Here is a 25,976-nt window from a genome sequence, read left to right as displayed (position 1 = left end):
ATTCAAGAATAACTCAAGAGGAATAGCACAAACAAAACAAAAACTCAGTTTTATCATCTGTAAACATGGGAGAAAAACATGGGAGATAAAACTTTATTTTGCCTCCAAATGAGCCTTTGTGGAAGGGGATTGAGAAATAAAACTACTTACCTACTTTGGAGTTTTATAAGAAACACAGCAACTTCTGTGTAGGAAGTGGTATGCGCCACTTTATATGAGGCTGAGAGGGGCGTGGAGGTCCCAAACAGAGAATGTTCTGGTTGGTTTCCTTCCACAGATTTTATAAAGAAGAACTTTTATTTTATCTGTGTTTACAGATGATAAGTTGGAGATGTGTTTTTTTTCTCTGTCTTTATTTCTCTGAGTTATTACTGAATGTGAGCTCATCAGTATTTAGGAAAAGCTCTAGTGTGACTAAGGGCTTTAACATATGTATATATCATTTTCCCCCTCAGGTATGAATGTTGGAAGGGCTTTTCCAGATTCTTTATATTTTCACTTTCGTTCCAGTGTGAATTGACTGATGCTGAAAAAAACTGTAAACTTGCTCAAAGCAACTTACATTCATTATATTCGTAACACGTTTGTGTTTTATCTTTTTGGTGCTCAATAAAGCACATACTCAGCCTGAAACATTCCCACATTCATTTATATTTCTAGAGTTTTTCTAGAACCATGTGATGATTATGAGAGCATGAACTTTCTACATGTTTTCCTCTGTTCCTTATCTTCATAGACACGCTTCTCTGCAGGTCATTAAATCTGAAGAATGTATAGCACTCTGTCTGCCCAGGAGCCTGGTTCCTATGGCTGCTGGCTACTCCCTACTGACAAGGGAGCTAAGGCACAGCTTTCTGCCTCTGTCATTGCATTCATGGCAGCTCAACTCTGTGAGTGTTCTCTGGTGGGAGAGCTCCTTGTTTCCCTACCTCCTTATTATAGTCCATGGTGTTGTCCAACGTAGAGTGCCAGACAGTGGTATTGTGAGTCTTTCTCACCAAAACTTTGGTCAGTTCTTAAAAATGCCTTGCTATGGAGTGGAATCATTGGTTTGTAGCCTCATCTCAAAAACTGTGGTCATCTTGGGATGTCTCTGTCCTTGTTCCAGCTGTGGCATCAACTCAGTGCAAATTGGGGGGTATTCCTGTGAGACCAGATTCTGTTGGTTCTCCACCCATACATGTCTTTCTAAGGAAGATCTTATTCCTTCTTTCACCCTGGATGAAATCTGCAACCAGGTCATTAGCCAGCACTCAGTCTTGGGACCTGGATTTTAGCAGCCCTGTGACAACTCATTTCCCTATACTTTAGTTTTGTGGGGCAGAGACCACCAAGGTCACCAGCTCCTCAGTGTCTTTAGTCAAGCTCTCACCTTTCTTAGGAAGATGATCAGGAATTTATGTAGCTTTTAGATCCAGGACCCTCAGGTTGGTGTGACATCCTGGCGTCACACCTAAGTGTCAGCTCAGAGCCCAGTTACTTCCTGGTAGGAAAAAACCATTCAGAATTCTTATATCTCTACACAATAAATTCCCTTCCCTTGGTTATTCACTCCTAGGAGGCTTCCATGTTCACTTTCCAATAGGGTTATTCATACTAGGCTCAAATATTTGTCCCCAAAAGGAGCCAGACTCCTATAGATTTACACTGATACCTGCATTCTTCTTTTAATTTTAAAGAAGACAGAGGTTTATTGAAGTCAGAACCCAGCAAGCTTGGTCACATGGTTTCACTCTCTTTCCCTTCACAGTGTCCAGAGATTGCACAGTGGGAAGCATGTGAGATCAAAAGGCATGCAAGAAGACAAGTGTCATTTGGCATTGCATAATTTACCATGTGCCTTGAATTTTGTTTTATAAACATGACAGATATTAAATGCTAATGAATGTGAAATTAATTTTATTTTTTTTTTTAAAGATTTTATTTATTTATTTGTCAGAGAGAGTGAACGCAGGCAGACAGAGAGGCAGGCAGAGGCAGAGGGAGAAGCAGGCTCCCCGCTGAGCAAGGAGCCCGACGTGGGACTCGATCCCAGGACGCTGGGATCATGACCCGAGCCGAAGGCAGCCGCCCAACCAACTGAGCCACCCAGGCGTCCCGAATGTGAAATTAATTTTAAAGGGAAAAATTTCACACGTTACGTGTACATATGTGAATGAAAATGAATTATAGTTGATCCTATGTAGAAATTACCACAGCATTATCCTAAATAACCAACATAACATCACCTGCCTTGACTAAAAGTAACAAAATTGCAGGTTTAGGCCCTCATAGTTTACTTATCTTTGCTGAGACTGTCAGTTTCCCACTTCCATGATCTTTAAAGACATTGAATTTTCCGAATTCAGAGATCCATATGTACATATGAATGTTATTAAACTTGTAAAAGACATGGCCATGTTATAGTAAGAAAACAGAAAAATCAATTCTTGGTGATTGTTTTTAAGTCCTACCTACAAAAAAACAGTCTTGTAATTCATGTTGGTTACCAATGAAAAAGAAAGAATACTGAGTTGTTGGTTTTAAAAGAGAACGCGTTACTTCTGTGGTTTTACGAATGAAGATGTTGCTCTTTATAAAATGCTGAAAACCAGAGCATTGCTGGTTATTCTAAGTGCTTCTATTGTCAGTGGTTTAATAGCCAGCCCTATTAATCTCAAGGCAACAGGAGTTTGTTTTCACAGAGATACCAGGCCATATTTGTCCAAGTGTTCAGTGTGTGACTCATAAGTGTTCCTGTGCTGTTGGATGACTTCCAGGTCGTTGCCAGAACTAACCTCCTTAGACATTTGAATCAAATTAAGAGTTCTCAGCTGAGATCTTAGTGGTATAGTCTTTCCCTAATACAGTAATCCTCTCCACTCTGAAGTCCAAACATTAAAAGATTACCATGCAAACTTTCCATGGCTGAAGACATCTCTTAATTAAAGGATAATAAATATTGTAGTTAATAGTAAAGTCCAAACAACCAATGTATATTTCTGTTAGGTATATTGAAAATTTAAGTAGTTAGTAAAGTCAGAATTCCTTTTAAAGGAGGTAATTAAATAGAATTGTATTTTCTTTGTGACAATTTAAAAACACGAGCACTTTTATCTTGTTTCTTCACAATGGTCTAAACCATAAATGTTATATGTCATCGGTAACTTGCAGGAGAGTCAAGAGGATTTTTAGAAAACCTTTGTACTTTCCACACATGCTTTTTAAATAGTGGATATTTAGAATATACTGCCTTCTAGCTTTAAAATACTTTTTCCTCCTCAACTATTTCTTTTCCTCCCATAATAAATTTTAAGAACTTATTAAGTTGTCTGTGTTATGAAAACAAAAGGTTTCCTTTCTTATTTTGTTTTTATTAGTTCCACCATTCTATTTCCAACATCTGGACCACATCGGGAGAAGGCTGGACCACTATGAGAAGCCGGAGCTATCTCTAGGATCTTATGAATATGTTGCTACTTTGGATTACTGCAGAGTAAGTGTTCCCAGGACTTCCACGTGTTTATACGTTGATGTCAAATTCAAGTGAATAACTTTCATATGTAAAGAACTGAATCTTGATTCACAAACAAAGCATTTTGGTTGTGTCATGGGGATGTAGAAATGTCTCAGACACAGATCAGGGCTTCTAGGCTGTTAACATGATTAAATTGCCAAACTATTCAGAGCAGTGATTATTTTTAAAAACTAAAAAGTGGTGCCAGAAATAGAAAACAATAATTTAATTTTTATCTCCCTATCAGATAAAATATTCAGAGTTCTTAAAGCAACAGTTCTATATAGTGCCTCAACCTTATTTGTTTTGTCAGCAATCTCAGGAAATTTTCTCTTCCAAGGCAGATGCTCAGCCAGTATGGTCAATAGGACCAGAACAGGTTTCTCTACCTCCTTTCTGCACACCAGTTGTCACCATAATGATTTAAAGCTCTTAGAATTCCCCTTGGACTATGTGGGAGCCTGGGGTTCTGGCCTGTGGTTTCCTTGCTTTAAAATGTAAGCATGAGACTACTCCCCATATCCTTAATCTAAAAAATTAAATTAAAAAGTATAGCTTTCCTTATAAGACCATTAACTGTTGGCCTCTATCCTGTCACCTCAGCCATCTTTTCCGTTGTACAAAACACTCACCACATACTCTGAACTCATCACTCCTTCTTAGAACTCCATGCTTTTAGGTAAGATGGTTTGACCAGACTATCTTTGCATTCTCCTGTTACATCTCTACGTAATATACATTCTGTAATACCTGGCTGAAATTTTATTTTATGCGAGTGTGTGTGCAAGTGTGCACATGAACAACTTTCTTTGGCTTCATCATAGTGAATATTTACTAAATCTTCTGTTTGTTTTTTTCACATAGAATTTGGTCTGTATATTTGTTTTAGCAATTATCCCCATGAAATTTACATCTTGTTAAGTGTTTTCCCTCTTCATAGATTTTGACATCCTTGGTGACAAGAATCTTGTCCTGGCTGTCTTTATGGCATCCATCACAGTGTCTAGTACAGGGAAGATAGTTAATCAGTAAATGAATGAATGAATGAATGAGTGAATTGTCAGGTCTGTTACTATTCCCAGGACTGGCTATGTCCTTTTTCCAATGTCACAGTGAGAGTGACATCATTATGGGCAACTCACAAGGCTTTAACATTCTTTGGTGATTTGGAAATGTTTTCTTGGGTATCAGTTCAGATTTCAGCTTATATCTGAAGTACCACATGTAGACCTGAAGAAATAGAGTCATTCTGACTGCTTTTCTTACTTCCTCTTCCAAATACAAATGCTTACTGATGCCCAGTTCTCAGAAAGCAGCCTCCGACCCACAGAATTCTATCACAGATGTTTGCAAGGGGACCAGTCCACATCATTGAGTATAAATTATAAAGAACATGTTTCCTAAATAGAAGTTTTTTTCAATTGATTGGATTTAATTTTTTTTTAGTTAATGTAACTTTTACTTTTATTTTAGTGTTTTGTATGATTTTTCTACCACATTACATAGAGTTAGGTATTAAAGAAAAGCTAATGCTTTATTAACTCAAAATGTTACATTTAAACATATTTTGAGAAACATAAGAACATTTTTGGTGTAAATGCTTTATATCAAATGAAAAATTCCTGAAGTACCAACTACTTTTAGGCAGTTTATTTGTTCTTTATTGCTCTTGGCTGAAGGTGAATTTGGAAATGAGGGTCTAAGTAGACCATAAATATTCAAGTTCTAATTAAATATAATAAAGCCATTATAACTAGTGATGGAAAATTTATTGATTGATCTTTGCAACCACAGTATAAATATAACTATGCTGTCAGTTTCTAGTTCTCTGCCAAAAAGGCTATATTATCTTGATCTTATGTTTTTTTAGTAGAAACTCAGGCAGAGAGTCAAGTCTATTTCTGGGAACAAAAGTTTCAGTATCCTCAAACTCTGTTATCTGGAAATGTTCCAGATGTCTAATTGATGGGAAATTTCACACAACAGGCAACGAACCAAATATACAAAGAAAAAAAGTACATTTTAAAGATTTTTTTGTAAGCTTAATCTGCCTTTTATTATTCCAAGTAAGATTTAAAATAAAAGATGGTTTAAGTATCTTCAAATTTAATTATAATTCAAAATGTAAATAAAGTTTAATAATGAGTTGCCTTAGGGATTTGGACAATGAAAAAGAGCTTATTTAATTTGTACATGTGTTTTTAACACCATGCAAATTTAGAAATACAAAATTACATTTTCTCCTATTCATTTTAGTTTGTCTCGATACCAATTTTATATAATAAAATTAACATTGATATTTACTATGTGTGATGCTCTATGCTAAGTGCTTTTTATGTGTTGTATCATTTAGTTCTCAAGTGAACCCATGTGGTCAATACCACCATTACATGGGGAAACTGAAGCCCAGAGAGCTTAAGTGCCACCCTCAAATCACACACCTAGGAAGTGCTGGAGCCAGACTGCGTTGGCGTGACCATAGAACCCCTATTCTTTATCAATATACTGTGGGTATGTAGGCAGTTATTTAGAAAATCACCATGGGGTTCCCCTGGAAAAAAATACCCCAACTCTGTCATATAACTGGGAGTTTTTCACTTAGAAGTTTACAGACTGTATCTACACACAAAGTGTAACTGAAATGTGAAACCCCATTCCAAGCCAGCCTTTTTTTTTTCTAAATAAAATTATCATCTCTCCACTTAATTTTAATTCACTGTGATATCTAATGGATACCTAAAATGCCCAAGACACTTGGTTATATGCTGTGAGGGATATCAAAACTAGCAAGATAATGAACCTGATTTCAAAGTACTTCCTATGTCCAGACCCAATAAGTATATAATTATGATATAAACCCAAATATGATAAATGCCATATAAGTCCAATAAACCTAGTGCCACAAGGAAATCGACAAATGATGATGTATGGTTTAGAGGATCAGGAAGGGCTTCAAAGAGTAAGTGACTTTTGAGGTGGTTATACCATGAACAGAGTTTGGACATGTGGAAAGGGAAGGGAAAACAAAACAGTGAGTAGAAGCAGAGGATTTGCAACTTTGCTTTCTTCAGGGACTAGGCGGGTATAGTAGATGAGCGACATGGATGGAGTAAGTATGGGAACTAGGATAATTGGAGAGGGTGTTCCCTTTCCCCCAAAACACATTCATATTCAAATATTTTTTAAAAAACACTGTGCCAAACAAAATACTTCTCTGGCCAAATTCTTGGCCCAGGGCCACTAAACTGTGACTTCTGGGGAGGAAATGTTTTGAAAATGGCAAACATTTAAATTAGTTGAAGGAATGTGTATTGGGGAATAATGGGAAGTAAAGCTGGGAAATTGTCCTGAGATGCAGACTAACCACTGGGTTTGGCATCATACCTTTGATCTCCTGGTTTTTATACATGTTTGTTAAATGAGTATTATGGGGAGTTGTAAATGCCAGGCCATTGAGGAATTTGTTAATTCAGTAGGTGATGAGGACCATTAAAGGTAAAGAGGGAGTTGTTTCCTTAATCTAGTCATCCATCCAACCACACATTTATTCACTCAGTCAGCAGAACTGAGCACTCTTTTGTGCTACACGCTGTGCTTGACTCTGAGGACTCTCAGTAAACATTCTGTTTTCAGAGGCATTAGCATTGTGATCTGTATTGTATCTTTGGACCGTTTATTCTGACAGCAGTCTGTGTAGTGAGAGGAAAGAATTGGAGGCAGGGGTATATTAGAAGAATGCAGTAGTCCAACAAGAGAAACTGAAGGGAGTATAGCAGTTCCTCAAAAATTTAGAAATAGAATGACTGGATATATACCCAAAATAATTGAAAGCAGTCTCAGAGAGGTATTTGCACACTCATGTTCATAGCAGCATTATTCAAAATAGCCCAAAGGTGGAAGTAACATAAGAGTCCACACATGGATAAATGGATAACCAAAATGTGGTATATACATACGTGGAATGTTATTCAGCCTTAAGAGGAAAGAAATTTAGACAATGTTAAACATGGATGAACTTATGCCAAGTGAAATAAGCCAGTCGCATAAAAGACAAATACTATGATTTTACTTTTCTGAAGTACCTAGAGTTGTCAAATTCATGGAGATAAGAATTTGAAATGGGGAATGGTGGAATGGGGAATGGTGGTTGCCAGGGTCGGGAGAGAGAGGGGAATGGCAAGTCATTGTTTAATAGTCACAAGGTTTCAGTCTTTTCTTTCTTTCTTTCTTTCTTTTTTTTTTTTTTTTTTAGATTTTATTTATTTATTTGACAGAGAGAGAGATCACAAGTAGGCAGAGAGGCAGGCAGAGAGAGAGGGGGAAGCAGGCTCCCTGCTGAGCAGAGAGCCTGATGCAGGGCTCAATCCCAGGACCCTGAGACCATGACCTGAGCCAAAGGCAGAGACTTAACCCACTGAGCCACCCAAGTGCCCCCGAAGTTTCAGTCTTAAAAGAGAAAGCATTCTGGAGATGGATACTGGTGATGGTTGACCAACAGTGTGAATGTACTTAATACCACTGAACTATGCACTTAAAAATGGTTAAGGTGTTAAGTTTTATGTATATTTTACCACAATTAGAAATGATTTTGGAAATGAGGGTCTAAATTTGGGTGCTGGAACCATAAGGGCTTCACAGTTAACTGGTGGTGGATGGTTAAGAAAGGTGGACAATTCCATGGAGAAAATGAGATTTGAAACTCAGATTCTTTTTGAGGATCATGTTTTCTCTTAAGTTCCTTATAGGGAAGGCCAGTACAGTGGGATAAATCTTGTCTTACCTGCTAAAATTTGGAGTGAAGATCCTGGCAGGCCCTTTATGTGGAGGTGTGCTATAGTTAAATAGAATGCTGGTCTGGAGCTCAGAAAAGACATCAGGATGAGAAAGAATGTGAGGAGTCACCTATAAAGAGGCACTGGTTAAAAATGTGTAAATGAGATTTCTGTGATGAACCATGTGGTAAGAAAAGAGAAGAGGATGTCCTTTGGAGAAAGATAAGAAAATGAAAAACAGAAGCAGCAGTCAGAAAAGTGGGAGAGGAAATGACACCACAGTGCCTTGACAGCTAAAAAAGTGAAGGTGGTCTGCCATGCCTAAAATTGGAAAGATAAAAAAGATTTAGGATGAGGGCTGGATTTTACTTAAAGTCCCTCATTTGCAGTCAGGAGGTCTGTGACCCTTAACAGAGTGGTTTTGGTAAGGTGTCATGGAAAACCAGGTTTTTGTAAAATTCATACCTGTTAGGTTTGGCTGGACAAAGCAAGTTGGGTTGAAAGAGTGGAGTAATTAATTCAAGCAGCCAGTGATGAAGTCATTAGAGTCTTCTAGGCATGAGATGACAAACTTCTGGATGGTTAAGAGTAGGAACCAGGTAAAACATGTGAAAGAATCATTTCGAAAAGATAATCAATGGGACTCAGTGATGGAAAGAAAAGGAATAGTGAGGTCTAATTTCATGTTTTTAAGCTTTTGAGTTGGTGTGTAGTGATGCTATTGATAGAGATGTTGGAAGAGAATGTCATTTAGAGGAATGAGGAATTGGTTTCCCATGCATAGGAAACTAGTTACAGTGAAGGAAGCATTCCATGGAGATGTGCGTGTTGGATTTATGGAAACTATTCACTGGGGGAACTGGTAATGCTGAACTTGAGAGAGAACACAAGAATAGTAAGGCACATTTGGGTTGGTCAAAAAGAGGCTTTGGCTTAACTAATGGAAATGATTGTTATTTTTATTTGCTATAAATCAATGCAAGTCTATGTTATAAATTAGGTGGGAATCAGGAATGATTTGCAAAAAAAAAAAAAATAGAAGAAGCTAAGAAGCTAGATGGACAGCAGTAAAGCTCTTTCTTTTCTTTGTTGGTCTGATTTTGAATGTAGCAAAGCAATGAAGCATTTACATTGAAGATTTTTAAGTCCTGCAGTTTTTTTATTTCAAATGATAGACTTTTTTAGAACAGTGTTATATCTAGCCTTATAGTGGATATAGAATGAATTAGTAAGATAATTTGGAGACATTATCATCTAATTTTATAAGTAAAATACAATTTTATTATAGAACATTTTTGTGATTAATCGTAAAGTTAAAAATTGAATTAACCTGAACTCTTGTTTTAGTTTGAGTCACTAAGTTTGCCTGTGGTTCTGTTTTCTAAATATTTTGTAAGACCCAACTGAAGGTTCACTTCCTAAGAGCTCTTTGAACCCCAGCCAGTGAAGGGACCAACAGATACAAAACATTTATATAACAGCTGCTTTATGTTATAGTGATTTTTTTAAACAGATAGAGAAAAGGCCCAATATTCCATTTTTAACCATAAATATATAAGGTATAGGTAAGTATTTGACAATATAGTATAATTTTAAGGTATACAATTATATTTTATTATTTTTTAAATATTTTATTTATTTATTTGAGAGAGAGAGAGCAAGAGAGCACATGAACAGGGGGAGGGGCAGAGGGACAAGCAGATTCCCTGCTGATCAGGGAGCTTGATCCTAGGTCCCTGAGAACCTGACCTGAGCCAAAGTCAGGCGTTTAACTGACTGAGCCACCCAGGCAACCCTACAATTATATTTTAGTATATAATTTCATATCTTTAAAACTGAAAGAACTTATAAAGGAAAAGATTTGAAAATAGTGTTATCAAGTTAATGCAGTTTTACTAGTTTCAAGACAAATGCTAATTATTGTATGTACTCCTTGGGGGCACAATTTGTCAAGGGTACCAGACACATTTCTTCCGAGAAGACAAGGTTATAAGCAAGGCTGGCCACCAGACCATACTCATGCCTGGATAATTGTAGTGATAAGGTCTTTGGAGTGCTACAAAAGTGCAGCTTTTCCAATAGATATCATAATCCTGTCTAACTCAATAGTGTGCCACAGGTCATACCCTGGAAAACAAACAGCTTTTATCTTTTTTAAAGCATTAGAGACTGTTCTAGGAAACGATTTAATTCCACAGATGTTACATCCTAAAATATTAAATGAAAAGTTTGATGATCTTCAGGAGTTTCTGAATGTTTTGACTTGATTATGCAGTGTATATACTTTATAATTACATTTGTGTGATCTGTTTGCTTCCCTGTAGAAGAATAAGCCTCCCAACCCACCAGCTTTTATCTTCATGATTGATGTTTCATATAGTAACATCAAGAACGGACTCGTGAAGCTCATATGTGAAGAACTGAAGACTGTGCTGGAAAAACTACCAAAGTAAGGGAATTCCCATTATTTCCAGAATTTGTACAATATTACTGACTTAGTTTATTGGCCAGAAAACAAGTGCTGAATGACCCATGGGTATCTTTTGTTAATGAGGACATGGAACAAATATTTATAAATCAAACAGCACTATTTTTTTCTTGCGTCCTTAAAAAGTCCACAGTTATCTTTTGTACAAAGCAAAAGAAACAAACTGATAAAAATTAATGCTATGGTAAACAATATTCAAAATGCATTATAAGTTATAAGGAGAATCCCAACAGTGCTATGGGAAAGACTGGTATTCACTTTCAAAGAGGTTGATTTTCCAGCGGAAACTGGTCGTTGTTCGTTGTGGTAGAGTTCTAAGCGATGCCAGGAGATGGAACTATTGTCTTAGGGCAGAGATGGTGCTTTTTAGCCACAGTCCCTTTGCTCTTCTACACTGTCAGACCCTTTTGCCGCTTTACTGCCTCCAGGTACTAGCACAAGGCAAATCACTTTCCTTGCCACTGCAGGGGGCAATGCACAAAAGGAAAGGTGGAAAGGTATTTTAGCAAACATGGCTACTTTTTATAGTGTGCAAAGTAGTTGCTTAGGGTGGGAAGTAACATCTAGTAAAGAGATCCTTTATGAGAGGAAACGTGGTTAAGAAAAAGGCTAAGGAGTAGTGTCTGAAACCTAGTGTCTGCACCAGGCTCAACATCTTCGACCCCTCCCTGTCTCCTGAACACAAGCGATCTCTGTTCTGGAAAGGGATGCTTTGAGGGATGGGTTGTCTGTAGCCCTTAGGGCTTCCTGAGTCTTCGGGTGCCCATTCCTCAATATTCGTTCTGCATGTGGCTGCTGCATTGGTGCATGTGAGCCTCAAAGAGTGAACTCTGGACCTCCCAGGAGTAGCTTTGTTTGTATCTACGAAGCCCAAGTCATAATATTCTCAAGGATGATTTGGAAAAGCCATGGGATGTTTAAAAAACATTGAGGTGATTTCAAACTGAATTCTAAAATGAAGAATGAAATGGGAGCAATTTGAAGATGGGGCATAAGAAAGGCGTGTGATGCCTGCTAACTGTGACTATAGTTTCTGTTACCTCATTCTTAGTGATACTTGAGAAGTGTGGACTTTCTGCTGAATATCGTGTATCTTTTTTTTCTTTCTTAAAGGAGCCATCTTCTTTTTTTTTTTTTTTTTAAGATTTTCTTTATTTGTCAGAGATGTAAGCATGGGTGGGGGATGGGGCAGAGGGAGAAGCAGGCTCCACTCTGAGCAAAGAGCCTGATGTGGGGCTCCATCCCAGCATCCTGGGACCATGGCCGAAGGCAGGGCCTTAACAGACTGAGCCACCCATGTGTCCCTGGATATCATATATCTTATAGACTTCTCTCACAGGGCTGTTTTAATTCTAAATCTGAACTTGGAGCTTGAATAATATGAAAGGAAACTACTCTAATTTCTGGAAGTGATGTCTCTCTCTTTTACCTTCTCTCAAACTGGTTAGATTAGGCTCTCCTCTTCTCATAGTTACCTCACCAACCCCTTGTTCCTTTCCAGCACAGTGGTGATACGAAGTATATAGCCTGTTGATATGTCATGAAACCATGCTCCTTCCTTAGATGTCATCATGACTTTTATATCCCATTGGAGCAGATTGTGACTTTAGCAAAAGATAGGAGAAAAAAAAAGGATACTGCTAGTTATTCCCTGCTACTATTTAAGTATCTCTCTCAAAAGTTTTAATTGAAGCCAAATGCCTTTTCTTCTTTTATCTTTTAAAATAAATCCAGTTGCTCTTTTTCTTCTTCCCTGAAGTTTGTTTTGGGCTCTGTATGTGTATAACTTTATATTTTTATTAAGATTGCCAACAGTCTGATTTAGTTCTTTGAACCAGGTAATATGCCAAATAGCCCCTTTTAAGCACAGAATATGTCGTCTTGATTAATGTCTAAGGTATGTTCATCTCTTAGCTAATCTTTTGAAAAGTAAAGGCCCCATTCTTTACCATTTAACTTTGAATTTACATCTTTGATTTTGCTAGATGACATTTCTGTCTGGTTTCTCTGGAACAGGAAAGAAAAGATTTGAAGTATTTCATCTGTTGTTCAGATCAAGCAGTTGAGTTTTTTCTGGTTGTTTTTAATGCTGCTATAGCTAAAATGTTCAAAATGCTTGATTTTTGAATACTCTGATTCACCAGTAACAAATACCTTCAGTTTTGCTCTGTCAGATTCATTCCATTAAAATAATAGGGACATGTGTTGAGGGAAGTGGTAATTGAAAAGCAGAAGAAGAAACACATGTTGTTCTGTTTGATATCCCTTATGTAACTTTATTAAATTTATATAGAACTAATATGAAGGAAAGGTTGAGATTGCATTTCCTTCTGGCTATGATTTAACAAAGCAGTTATACTGTTGAACAAGAAAATTTTAAGATACTTCTTTGTTTCTCAAACAAATTTTCAAAAAAAAATGTTCCTATGAAAACACACACTAATATTTTGCAATAATGTGAGATGTTCTGATTAGATGTTTTTTAAAATGTTAATTTAGATTTTAAGTGAACCCTGTGAATCCCAGGATATGCCTTTCCCATCACTTGAAAGTGTCCAAATCCAATGGGGAATAGCAATCTAGATTCTTCTCTGCAATTTTTCTTTTGTGTCTTTTTCCTTAATTGACTCTAAATTAACTCTTAAAAGAGAATAAATGCCCTCAGGATTTGCCAGACATTTATCACCTTATGTAATAAAAGGTTTACTCAGAAATGGGAGCTTAGCCAGTGGTGTGCTGGTAAACTGCATCTCAAATAAATAAAACCTTAATTGTAGTGTTTGCTCATTCCTGTGGTGTAAAATACTTCCAGCCAGGCTGATTTTAAACTAGGAAGGCGACATCGCTAAACAGGAGTTCAGAAGAGATGCATACAATCAGTTTATCAATTTGGGCTCTAACTTGCCATCCTAAGTACAGCCTTTCACCATCATGATAATCCTCCTGAACATACCTCTAACTCCCTATGTTAGATTGGACCCTGTCAAGAGCAGAGGGCATAAACTTTGGGTCTTTATTGGTTTATAGTCAATGATTCATGATATGTTAACTATAAGGCACTATATACTAAGAGCCTAATGAGAATGATTTATAGGAATTTATAAGAAATGATGTCTCGTTGGTAGCATCCAGGGGCTTTGAGAGAAGAAGAGTATCTGTGCTTGGTCTTAAAGAGTAAAATTCTAATAAATGGTGGGGGTGGGGGGGTGGGGGGGAGGGAGAACATGGGTACAGTATAGTATAATGGTTAGTTGCATGAAATCATACAGTTTAGGATATTGGGGGGGGTATGGGGGTGTTTAAGTCAGTGTATATGCAGTTAAAAAGAATAAGGATACCATTTCTAAAAATGTTTGCAAGAGTCCAGAATATAAACATTTACCAAGTGCTTTTGGAAGGGATTGTGAGGACCTATTTAAACTGCCGACCCATTTGTGAAGGCCACAGTGAAGAATAAATATCCTCAATTAGCAAAGGAAATAAAGAAGAAATAGAGTTTAAAGTCAGTAGTTTGTCAGCCTGTACTCTGCTGAAACATCAAAGAAATTGGGAAGTCTGCAGTGGGATCAACAATTTGAACTTAAGATACTTTCATCTATGTATTTTATTTTCCTTTCTTTTGTACTCAAGTAACTTGTTATGCTATGTGCAAAGTTTAGAAACTGAGCATACTAGGTTCCTTTTTTAAAAAGTTGTCCCTAAGCAAAATAAGTTTTACTGCTATCTAAGGATCAAAGAAAATGGCAAAAATCTTTTGTGGCTGCCATGTAACCATTGAGCACTGTTATATCCACTGATGAAAATTAGTAAGAGCTTCAGTAGTATTTTAGGAGGGAGAGGGAAGGGAAAGGGAGACCAAGAGAGAGAAACTTGGGTAAATATTAACTGGGGTTTAGACCATTCAACTCTGAGTATACTTCATATGGACTTGAATAAGAACATTTATGCCTTATACTCCTTTCAGGAAGATTAAGGCCTTATCTTGGATTTCTCAAAAAAAAATTATTTTTTGTTATGGTTTTAGAGGTTTTGTTACTTTTATTGTCTTGCTGTGACCTCACCAATGACTATCTAATAAGAATTACATCATCAATTCATATATATGATTTATTTTATATATGGCTTTTATATATATATATATATATTTTATATATGGCTTTCAAAAATCTCTCAATTTCTATTGAGATTCTCTAGAATCTGTAAGAAAAGAATGACACAGAAGGAGCAAGTCCTTTCTTGGTAAAAATAGCCATCTGTTTGTAATCTGAGTGTGCCTTTGTCTTGGTTCAGATGTTCCATTTGTTCTTCTGACCTTCTGGTGACTTCTGAGAGAGCTTTGTTTATAAAGAATGTAATATGCCTACCTTTTTTGGGAAAAGAAAAACCATACCTTGTAATTGCTGTGGACTGAGAATACATATATTAAAGAAATATATTTTTATATCTGTTTGACTTTTTTTACCTAGAATTTTGATAATTTTTTTATCAACTTACTTATTTTTGTAATACCCCTATCACTTACTGCGACTCAGTATTTTTTATACCAGTAAACAATAATTAAGAACAAAACTTTTAACATGTCTTTCATGTATTTATTTATTTATTTATTTATTTATTTATTTTTAAAGATTTTATTTATTTATTTGACAGAGAGAGAGATCACAAGTAGGCAGAGGCAGGCAGAGAGAGTGAGAGGGAAGCAGGCTCCCTGCCGAGCAGAGAGCCCGATGCGGAACTCGATCCCAGGACCCTGAGATCATGACCTGAGCCGAAGGCAGCGGCTTAAACCACTGAGCCACCCAGGCGCCCCAACATGTCTTTCATATATTTAATAGAAGGTGTACTTACTGAATTTCTGATAGAAACCTCTCATAAATATGTGAAAGAACTTCAAACACGGTGTTTTCCTCATAGGGAAGAGCAAGAAGAAACTTCTGCAATCCGAGTTGGTTTTATCACATATAACAAAGTGCTGCATTTCTTTAATGTAAAGAGTAACTTGGCCCAACCTCAGATGATGGTGGTAACCGACGTTGGAGAAGTCTTTGTTCCTCTATTGGATGGTTTCCTTGTCAACTATCAAGAATCCCAATCTGTGATTCACAAGTAAATATCAAGTGTTTTACAATTTAGATACGAATGAGGTATCTGTTTTTAATTGTTTTGACTCAATCACACATTGTTTTGTCATTGACAAGGGGGTTTTAACACATGGGTTATAAAACTCCATCGTTTATGTTCTATTTTAAATGTATACCAGTATCTAAAAGTAGGCGTTTTGTTCTGTTTTGTTCTGTTTTTTAGAGAGAGAGAGACAGCAGTGGGGGGGACAGAGGGGGAGAGAGAGAGTCTTAAGCAGGCTCCATGCCCAGCATGGAGCCCAGTGTGGGGCTTAATCTCATGATCCTGAGATCATGACTTGAGCTGAGATCAAGAGTCAGATACTTAACCAACTAAGACCCCCAGGTGCCCCAAGGAGGATTTTTTTTTATTATTATTTTTTTTAATATTCATGCTCAACCATAGTGGTTCCTTCTTTTTGCTGGAGAGAGATATTTCCTGCATATAGATGAGTGTATTCAATGATGATGGTAATAACTGAAGATATAGCCACTGTTCCAAGAATTTATAGTTTAAGAGATCAAAAATGTAAATGGTGAAAAAAAATATTTACAAAGGGTATGCTTTTGTAAATGTTCCAAACAAATCATAAACTTTGGTTCCAAAACATGCCAGGATATCATTCCCTATAGAATGACCTATGAAAGTCACCCATCGGTGTTTAGTGTGAAATAAATACCAGATGTGTTTAGGCTTGAAATGCTAGTGATTTATTTCTTGAAGTTTATTACAAATATGCCAAACATTTAAAAACTTTTACTCATTCATTTCTTATAGTTTATTGGACCAGATTCCAGAGATGTTTGCAGACTCTAATGAAAATGAGACTGTCTTTGCTCCTGTCATCCAGGCTGGCATGGAAGCACTAAAGGTGAGAAGTCTTCTTTAATTGCTAGTAAATAAATTTTAAAACACACAAACACGCATATGCACACACAGGAAGTTTCATCTATGAAAAAAAATACAGCCTTTTTTAAAACATGTAGTTTGCTAGAGGCTGTTCCAGGCTTCCCTACAAATCTTAGAAGGAAATGGCCTAAATCATGGATTGCTCCCAGCATTTACATTCCAGAACTATTAGCATCTGAGCAACTGATTTTGTCAGGGTTTCCAGTTTAACCCCTCCCTTTGGCTTTTATATGAACTTTATATGATCTATTTTAAAATTACTTCAACAATATCCAAACCAGATAGGGAGGGAAGAATACCCATATCACCCTCTCCTTCCTTGGGGTTTTCAAACATGCAAGGGCAAGGCCTGTGACAGGCAGTGACAGATGTGCATGCCACACAGGGCCTTGCTGAATGCCCAGAGCAGATGCAAGGTTGGCCGTGGCTTCAGTTGGGAAGCTGAGCCCTAATGACTCTGGTCATTTTCATAGTAAAAAAGACAGAACTCTGAAAAAGACAAAATGATTGAAAAGTTCCGACTGTTGATCATTGTTACCTTAGCACCAAGAGTCAAACCACTTTGACCTGCACAGCTTAGTGCCTAAAAAATTGATTTTCAAGTTTGATTATTAAAGTTAAATTGAAATTAACTTTTAAAATAAAATGACTGGTAATAATAACAATAACAGTAGCGATAATAACAAACAGCAAGAATATTGCTAAAGAACTGAATTTATGAAATATTCTACAGAAATTTTGTGTCTAAACATTGTAGTTTTGTTTTGTTTTAGGATTTCATTTATTTATTTGACAGAGGGAGGGCCAGAGGGAGAATCAGACTCCCCTGCTGAGGAGGGAGCCCAATGCTGGGCCTGATCCCAGGTACCTGGGATCATGACCTAAGCCAAAGGCAGATGCTTAACTGACTGAGCCACCCAGGTGCCCCTGTAGCTTGGTTTTAGTACAATGAGTCTTGCTTGGGTTTTCTGATCTTCAGAGTATTTACTCATTGAACAAAAAATTACAGATGTCCCTTAAAAGTCTTCAGAATACATGTCAATTTAACATAAAATTAAAAATAAATTTTACATCGGGGGAGGAGTCAAGATGGCGGAGAAGTAGCAGGCTGAGACGACATCGGGTAGCAGGAGATCAGCTAGATAGCTTATCTAACCATTGTGAACACCTATAAATCCAACGGGAAATCGAAGAGAAGAAGAGCAACAATCCCAGAAACAGAAAATCGATCACTTTCTGAAAGGTAGGACCTGCGGAGAAGTGAATCCAAAGCGACGGGAAGATAGACCCCGGGGGGAGGGGCCGGCACCCGGCAAGCGGCGGAGCGACGGAGCACAAAATCGGGACTTTTAAAAGTCGGCTCCACTGGGAGACATCGCTCCAGAGGCTAAACTGGGGGGAAACCCAGGCGGGGTCAGCATAACCCCAGGACCCGCGGGGTCACAGAAGGACTGGGGGTGTCTGAGTGCCGCAGAGCTCCCAGGTATTAGAGCGGGGAAGCCGGCTATAGCGACAAAGCCGAGGAGTGAGCTCTAAGCCCGGGGTTACCTTGTGCCGGTCGCAGGCTGGGTGGGCTCGGAGCGCGGCCGGAGGCCACGGAGACAAAAGCGACCCGGCGCTTTTCTCCAGCTCCAACAATTGACTGCTTTCCTCGAGGCGCGACCGCAAGCCAGGGAGGCGGGGCTATTGGGCGCTTTGCTCTGAGAGCGCACTGAGGAGCGGAACCCCAAGCTCTCGGCTCCTCTGGGCCGAGAGATTGGGAGGCCGCCATCTTCATTCCCGTCCTCCGGAACTCTACGGAAAGCGCTCAGGGAACAAAAGCTCCCGAAAGCGAACCCGAGCGGATTACTTAGCCCGGCCCCTGGCAAGGGCGGTGCAATTCCGCCTGCGGCAAAGACACTTGAGAATCACTACAACAGGCCCCTCCCCCAGAAGATCAACAAGAAACCATCCAAAACCAACTTCAGTCACCAAGAACAGCGGAATTCCACAGCAGGAGAAAGCAAATCCTACCTGGACAAAATGACAAGGCGGAAAAACTCACCTCAAAAAAAAGAACAAGAGGCCGTACCGAAGGCTGGAGACCTAATCAATACAGACATAGGTAGCATGACAGATCTAGAGTTCAGAATGACAATTCTCAAGGTTCTAGCCGGGCTCGAAAAAGGCATAGAAGATATTAGAGAAACCCTCTCCGGAGAGATAAAAGCCCTTTCTGGAGAAATAAAAGAACTAAAATCTAACCAAGTTGAAATCAAAAAAGCTATTCATGAGGTGCAATCAAAAATGGAAGCTCTCACTGCCAGGATAAATGAGGCAGAAGAAAGAATTAGTGACATAGAAGACCAAATGACAGAGAATAAAGAAGCTGAGCAAAAGAGAGACAAACAACTACTGGAACACGAGGAGAGGATTCGAGAGATAAGTGACACCATAAGACGACACAACATTAGAATAATTGGGATTCCAGAAGAAGAAGAAAGAGAGAGGGGAGCAGAAGGTATATTGGAGACAATTATTGGAGAGAATTTCCCTAATATGGCAAAGGGAACAAACATCAAAATCCAGGAGATGCTAAGAACGCCCCTCAAAATCAATAAAAATAGGTCCACACCTCGTCACCTGATAGTAAAATTTACAAGTCTTAGCGACAAAGAGAAAATCCTGAAAGCAGCCCGGGAAAAGAAGTCTGTAACATACAAGGGTAAAAACATTAGATTGGCAGCGGACCTATCCACAGAGACCTGGCAGGCCAGAAAGAACTGGCATGATATATTCAGAGCACTAAACGAGAAAAACATGCAGCCAAGAATACTATATCCGGCTAGGCTATCATTGAAAATAGAAGGAGAGATAAAGAGCTTCCAGGACAAACAAAAGCTGAAAGAATTTGCAAACACCAAACCAGCTCTACAGGAAATATTGAAAGGGGTCCTCTAAGCAAAGAGAGACCCTAAAAGTAGTAGATCAGAAAGAAACAGAAACAATATACAGTAACAATCATCTTACAGGCAATACAATGGCACTAAATTCATATCTCTCAATAGTTACCCTGAATGTTAATGGGCTAAATGCCCCAATCAAAAGACACAGGGTATCAGAATGGATAAAAAAACAAAACCCATCCATATGCTGCCTCCAAGAAACTCATTTTAGACCCGAAGACACCTCCAGATTTAAAGTGAGGGGGTGGAAAACAATGTACCATGCTAATGGACATCAGAAGAAAGCTGGGGTGGCAATCCTTATATCAGATCAATTAGATTTTAAGCCAAAGACTATAATAAGAGATGAGGAAGGACACTATATCATACTCAAAGGGTCTGTCCAACAAGAAGATCTAACAATCTTAAACATCTATGCCCCTAACATGGGAGCAGCCAACTATATAAACCAATTAATAACAAAATCAAAGAAATACATCGACAGTAATACAATAATAGCAGGGGACTTTAACACTCCCCTCACTGAAATGGACAGATCATCTAAGCAAAAGATCAACAAGGAAATAAAGGCCTTAAATGACACACTGGACCAGATGGACATCACAGATATATTCAGAACATTCCATCCCAAAGCAACAGAATATACATTCTTCTCTAGTGCACATGGAACATTCTCCAGAATAGACCACATCCTGGGTCATAAATCAGGTCTCAATCGGTACCAAAAGATCGAGATCATTCCCTGCATATTTTCAGACCACAATGCTCTGAAGCTCGAACTCAATCACAAGAGGAAATTTGGAAAGAACGCAAATACATGGAGACTAAACAGCATCCTTCTAAAGAATGAATGGGTCAACCAGGAAATTAAAGAAGAATTGAAAAAATTCATGGAAACAAATGATAATGAAAACACAACAGTTCAAAATCTGTGGGACACAACAAAGGCAGTCCTGAGAGGAAAATATATAGCAGTGCAAGCCTTTCTCAAGAAACAAGAAAGGTCTCAAATACACAACCTAACCCTACACCTAAAGGAGCTGGAGAGAGAACAACAAAGAAAGCCTAAACCCAGCAGGAGAAGAGAAATTATAAAGATCAGAGCAGAAATCAATGAAATAGAAACTAAAAAAACAATAGAACAAATCAACAAAACTAGGAGCTGGTTCTTTGAAAGAATTAATAAGATTGATAAGCCCCTGGCCAGACTTATCAAAAAGAAAAGAGAAAGGACGCAAATAAATAAAATCATGAATGAAAGAGGAGAGATCACAACCAACACCAAAGAAATACAAACAATTATAAGAACATACTACGAGCAACTCTATGGCAACAAATTTGACAACCTGGAAGAAATGGATACATTTCTAGAGATGTATAAACTACCACAACTGAACCAGGAAGAAATAGATAACCTGAACAGACCCATAACCAGTAAGGAGATTGAAACAGTCATCAAAAATCTCCAAACAAACAAAAGTCCAGGACCAGACGGCTTCCCAGGGGAATTCTACCAAACATTTAAAGAAGAATTAATTCCTATTCTCCTGAAACTGTTCCAAAAAATAGAAATGGAAGGAAAACTTCCAAACTCATTCTATGAGGCCAGCATCACCTTGATCCCAAAACCAGACAAGGATCCCACCAAAAAAGAGAATTACAGACCAATATCCTTGATGAACACAGATGCGAAAATTCTCACCAAAATACTGGCCAATAGGATCCAACAGTACATTAAAAGGATTATTCACCACGACCAAGTGGGATTTATTCCAGGGCTGCAAGGTTGGTTCAACATCCGCAAATCCATCAATGTGATACAATACATTAATAAAAGAAAGAGTAAGAACCATATGATACTCTCAATAGATGCTGAAAAAGCATTTGACAAAGTGCAGCATCCCTTCCTGATTAAAACTCTTCAAAGTGTAGGGATAGAAGGCACATACCTCAACATTATCAAAGCCATCTATGAAAAACCCACCGCAAATATCATTCTCAATGGAGAAAAACTGAAAGCTTTTCCGCTAAGGTCAGGAACACGGCAGGGATGTCCGTTATCACCACTGCTGTTCAATATAGTACTAGAAGTCCTAGCCTCAGCAATCAGACAACAAAAAGAAATTAAAGGCATCCAAATCGGCAAAGAAGAAGTCAAACTATCACTCTTTGCAGATGATATGATACTATATGTGGAAAACCCAAAAGGCTCCACTCCAAAACTGCTAGAACTTATACAGGAATTCAGTAAAGTGTCAGGATATAAAGTCAATGCACAGAAATCAGTCGCATTTCTTTACACTAACAACAAGACAGAAGAAAGAGAAATTGAGGAGTCAGTCCCATTTACAATCGTACCCAAAACCATAAGATACCTAGGAATAAATCTAACCAAAGAGGCAAAGAATCTATACTCAGAAAACTATAAAGTACTCATGAAAGAAATTGAGGAAGACACAAAGAAATGGAAAAATATTCCATGCTCATGGATTGGAAGAACAAATATTGTGAAAATGTCTATTTTACCTAAAGCAATCTACACATTTAATGCAATCCCTATCAAAATCCCATCCATTTTTTTTAAAGAAATAGAACAAATAATCCTAAAATTTATATGGAACCAGAAAAGACCTCGAATAGCCAAAGGAATATTGAAAAAGAAAGCCAAAGTCGGTGGTATCACAATTCCAGACTTCAAGCTCTATTACAAAGCTGTCATCATCAAGACAGTATGGTACTGGCACAAAAACAGACATATAGACCAATGGAACAGAATAGAGAGCCCAGAAATAGACCCTCAACTCTATGGTCAACTAATCTTCGACAAAGCAGGAAAGAATATCCAATGGAAAAAAGACAGCCTCTTCAACAAATGGTGCTGGGAAAATTGGACAGCCACATGCAGAAAAATGAAATTGGACTATTTCCTTACACCACACACGAAAATAGACTCAAAGTGGATGAAGGACCTCAATGTGCGAAAGGAATCTATCAAAATCCTTGAGGACAATGCAGGCAGCAACCTCTTTGACCTCCACCGCAGCAACTTCTTCCTAGGAACATCGCCAAAGGCAACAGAAGCAAGGGCAAAAATGAACTATTGGGATTTCATCAAGATCAAAAGCTTTTGCACAGCAAAGGAAACAGTTAACAAAACCAAAAGACAACTGACAGAATGGGAGAAGATATTTGCAAACGACATATCAGATAAAGGGCTCGTATCCAAAATCTATAAAGAGCTTATCAAACTCAATACCCAAAGAACAAATAATCCAGTCAAGAAATGGGCAGAGGACATGAACAGACATTTCTGCAAGGAAGACATCCAGATGGCCAACAGACACATGAAAAAATGCTCCACATCACTCGGCATCAGGGAAATACAAATCAAAACCACAATGAGATACCACCTCACACCAGTCAGAATGGCTAAAATTAACAAGTCAAGAAATGACAGATGCTGGCGAGGATGCGGAGAGAGGGGAACCCTCCTACACTGTTGGTGGGAATGCAAGCTGGTGCAACCACTCTGGAAAACAGTGTGGAGGTTCCTCAAAAAACTGAAAATAGAGCTACCCTACGACCCAGCAATTGCACTCCTGGGTATATATCCTAAAGATACAAACGTGGTGCTCCGAAGGGGCACGTGCACCCGAATGTTTATAGCAGCAATGTCCACAATAGCCAAACTGTGGAAAGCGCCTAGATGTCCATCAACAGATGAATGGATAAAGAAGATGTGGTATATATACACAATGGAATACTATGCAGCCATCAAAAGACATGAAATCTTGCCATTTGCGACGACGTGGATGGAACTAGAGGGTATCATGCTTAGCGAAATAAGTCAATCGGAGAAAGACAACTATCATATGATCTCTTTGATATGAGGAAGTGGAGATGCAAGGTGGGGGGGTTTGGGGGGAGGTAGGAAAAGAAAAAATGAAAAGATGGGATTGGGAGGGAGACAAACCATAAAAGACTCAATCTCAAGAAACAGACTGAGGGTTGCGGGGGGGAAGGGGGATGGGAGAGGGTGGTGGGGAAATGGACATTGGGGAGGGTATGTGCTATGATGAGTGCTGTGAAATGTGTAAACCAGACGATTCACAGACCTGTACCCCTGGGGATAAAAATACATTATATGTTTATTAAAATAAAAAAAATTAAAAAAAAAAAAAAAAAAAAAAAATAAATTTTACATCATAAAGTGATATGGACAAGTTAGGGTCCATTTAGTGGAAACCAATACTAATCATTGGTTGGGCTACAGAAAGACATGGAAATTCCTATTCTATTCCACACTGCAGAAAACAAATATTTTCCATTTCTATTTGGAAGAGTTATATTATTGTTCTCTCTTCCAGTAAGGTGTCTAGAAATGCTGGGTAAATTTCCTGATATATGATCATCAATACATGAACCTATGAGTCTTTCTACTCTAAGAAATTAGTATTAGGTATAGAACTGTATTCATGTGCTCTTGCCTGAGAAGAAAGATGAGTGGATATTCATAAGCCGGCACATCATCAGTTAAGACAATAGAGTGGAAAGAGGAGTGTGGGCATGGTTTCTACCAGCCCAACCCTAATTTCATTTCTGAAAGGGAGCAATGATGGGTTCCTACTGCCAGTCCACGAGAGGCCTAGAGGCTTTTTAGTAGCTTTGAAAGACAAAATCGATAAATGAGATTTGTCCACATGCATTCCATGAGTCTGAAATGTGGTGTTACCTAGGATACATTACTGGGAAACCACTGTGTTTGGTAATAACTGTCATAGTTACTCACGCACTAATAGCTGGAGCAGTCAACATTCTCTGTGCTCATTTACCAGAGGCCAGTTCATTTCATCCAGTGTATTTTTGTATCTTTTGCATATTATTTTTTGTTATATTTGCAATTTTATTTTTAGAGTAATTAATGTACTCTTTTACACTGAAGTTTAAAAATGAGAACCAATATCTAAATGTAACAACTCAGAATAACTTCACAAATATCAAATTTAATAAGTAGTGGAATTCTTACAAAGTATAAGAACTATTGAGGTGCCTGGCTGGCTTGGTCGGTGGAACATGTGACCCTTGATCTCAGGATTTTGAGTTTGAGCACCAAGTTGAGTGTGGAGATTCCTTAAAAATAAAATCTTTTTAAAATAAAAGAACTACCTTTATAGAAGGGGAAGAACTTTCTTTTAACAAAGATAGGGAACTGCCTTTTATCAAGTGACACTGCTAAACATAAGTTGGTGGCAGTTACTGTCCTGTACCTGCTGGCCCCTGTCTTCGTGCAGAGGTGGAATGGTGTTCCACACTGTGGAAGAAGAAGCAAGATAGTCACTCCTTGATTAAGGAGTCATGGGCTCATGTGTGAAAGGGCGCCTACTTTTTAAAAATGTAGATTTCTGGCCCCTCTCCCAGAGATGCTGATTCATCAGCTCCCCAATTTGTTCTACTGATCACCCACATTTGGGAACCACCAGCAAAAGGAATTATTATTCGTTGTGCAATCCCTGAGAACAGCCTTACATTATGGTAACTCACCAGGAAATCTGTACCTGACCTGTATGACTTCGCATGTTACTTTTGCACTAGGAATGCTTTCACTTAACCATGATTTAACATCTTGCCCTAAGCTTTTCTTTTTTTTTTTTTTTTTAAAGATTTTATTTATTTATTTGACAGAGAGAGAGAGAGATTACAAGTAGGCAGAGAGGCCGGCAGAGAGAGAGAGGGGGAAGCAGGCTCCCCGCTGAGCAGAGAGCCGATGCGGGGCTCGATCCCAGGACCCTGGGATCATGACCTGAACCGAAGGCAGAGGCTTTAACCCACTGAGCCATCCAGGCGCCCCACCCTAAGCTTTTCATTAGCGATTAGATTAAGAGAAAACACCATGAGGAAAGTTTCTTTCTTGTGTGCAACACTAAATGAAGATATTATTGCATATTAATCAATTTCTTACATGTAGAAAGATTCACTAGCTAGTTTCCTAGAGTCAGTTTTTACAAGCATTATAACTCCTAATATTCCTTCTAGCCTTAACTACCAAGAAAGATACCAATAATACTTGGGGTAGATTTTCCAATTTAATTACTTCCTTTCCATGACCTTCTTGCTGTTTTTGAGTTCTTTACATTTACCTTGGTGATTCTTTTGTATGTATATCTTTAGCCGTCAGTTTCTTCCAAACTTATTTATAAGTAGGTAGTTGATAAAAAAAAAAACAAACCAACTTAATGAGAAGTTTC

General features: G+C 38.2%; 1 protein-coding gene across 2 annotated transcripts in view; it reads left to right on the top strand.

Moving 5' to 3' along the window:
- Positions 1–25,976, top strand: part of SEC24D (SEC24 homolog D, COPII coat complex component) — a 115,596-nt gene that overhangs the window by 59,096 nt on the left and 30,524 nt on the right. For both annotated transcript variants that reach the window (XM_080796043.1, XM_080796044.1), the window contains exons 10-13: positions 3,360–3,475; positions 10,593–10,717; positions 15,671–15,862; positions 16,655–16,748. In XM_080796043.1, the coding sequence (XP_080652169.1) occupies positions 3,360–3,475; positions 10,593–10,717; positions 15,671–15,862; positions 16,655–16,748 (527 nt within the window). The remainder of the gene's footprint in view (positions 1–3,359; positions 3,476–10,592; positions 10,718–15,670; positions 15,863–16,654; positions 16,749–25,976) is intronic.

The sequence above is a fragment of the Martes martes genome (assembly GCF_963455335.1).
Source record: "Martes martes genome assembly, chromosome: 2".
Lineage (NCBI taxonomy): Eukaryota > Metazoa > Chordata > Mammalia > Carnivora > Mustelidae > Martes > Martes martes.
This window is presented reverse-complemented; position numbering and strand designations above follow the sequence as displayed.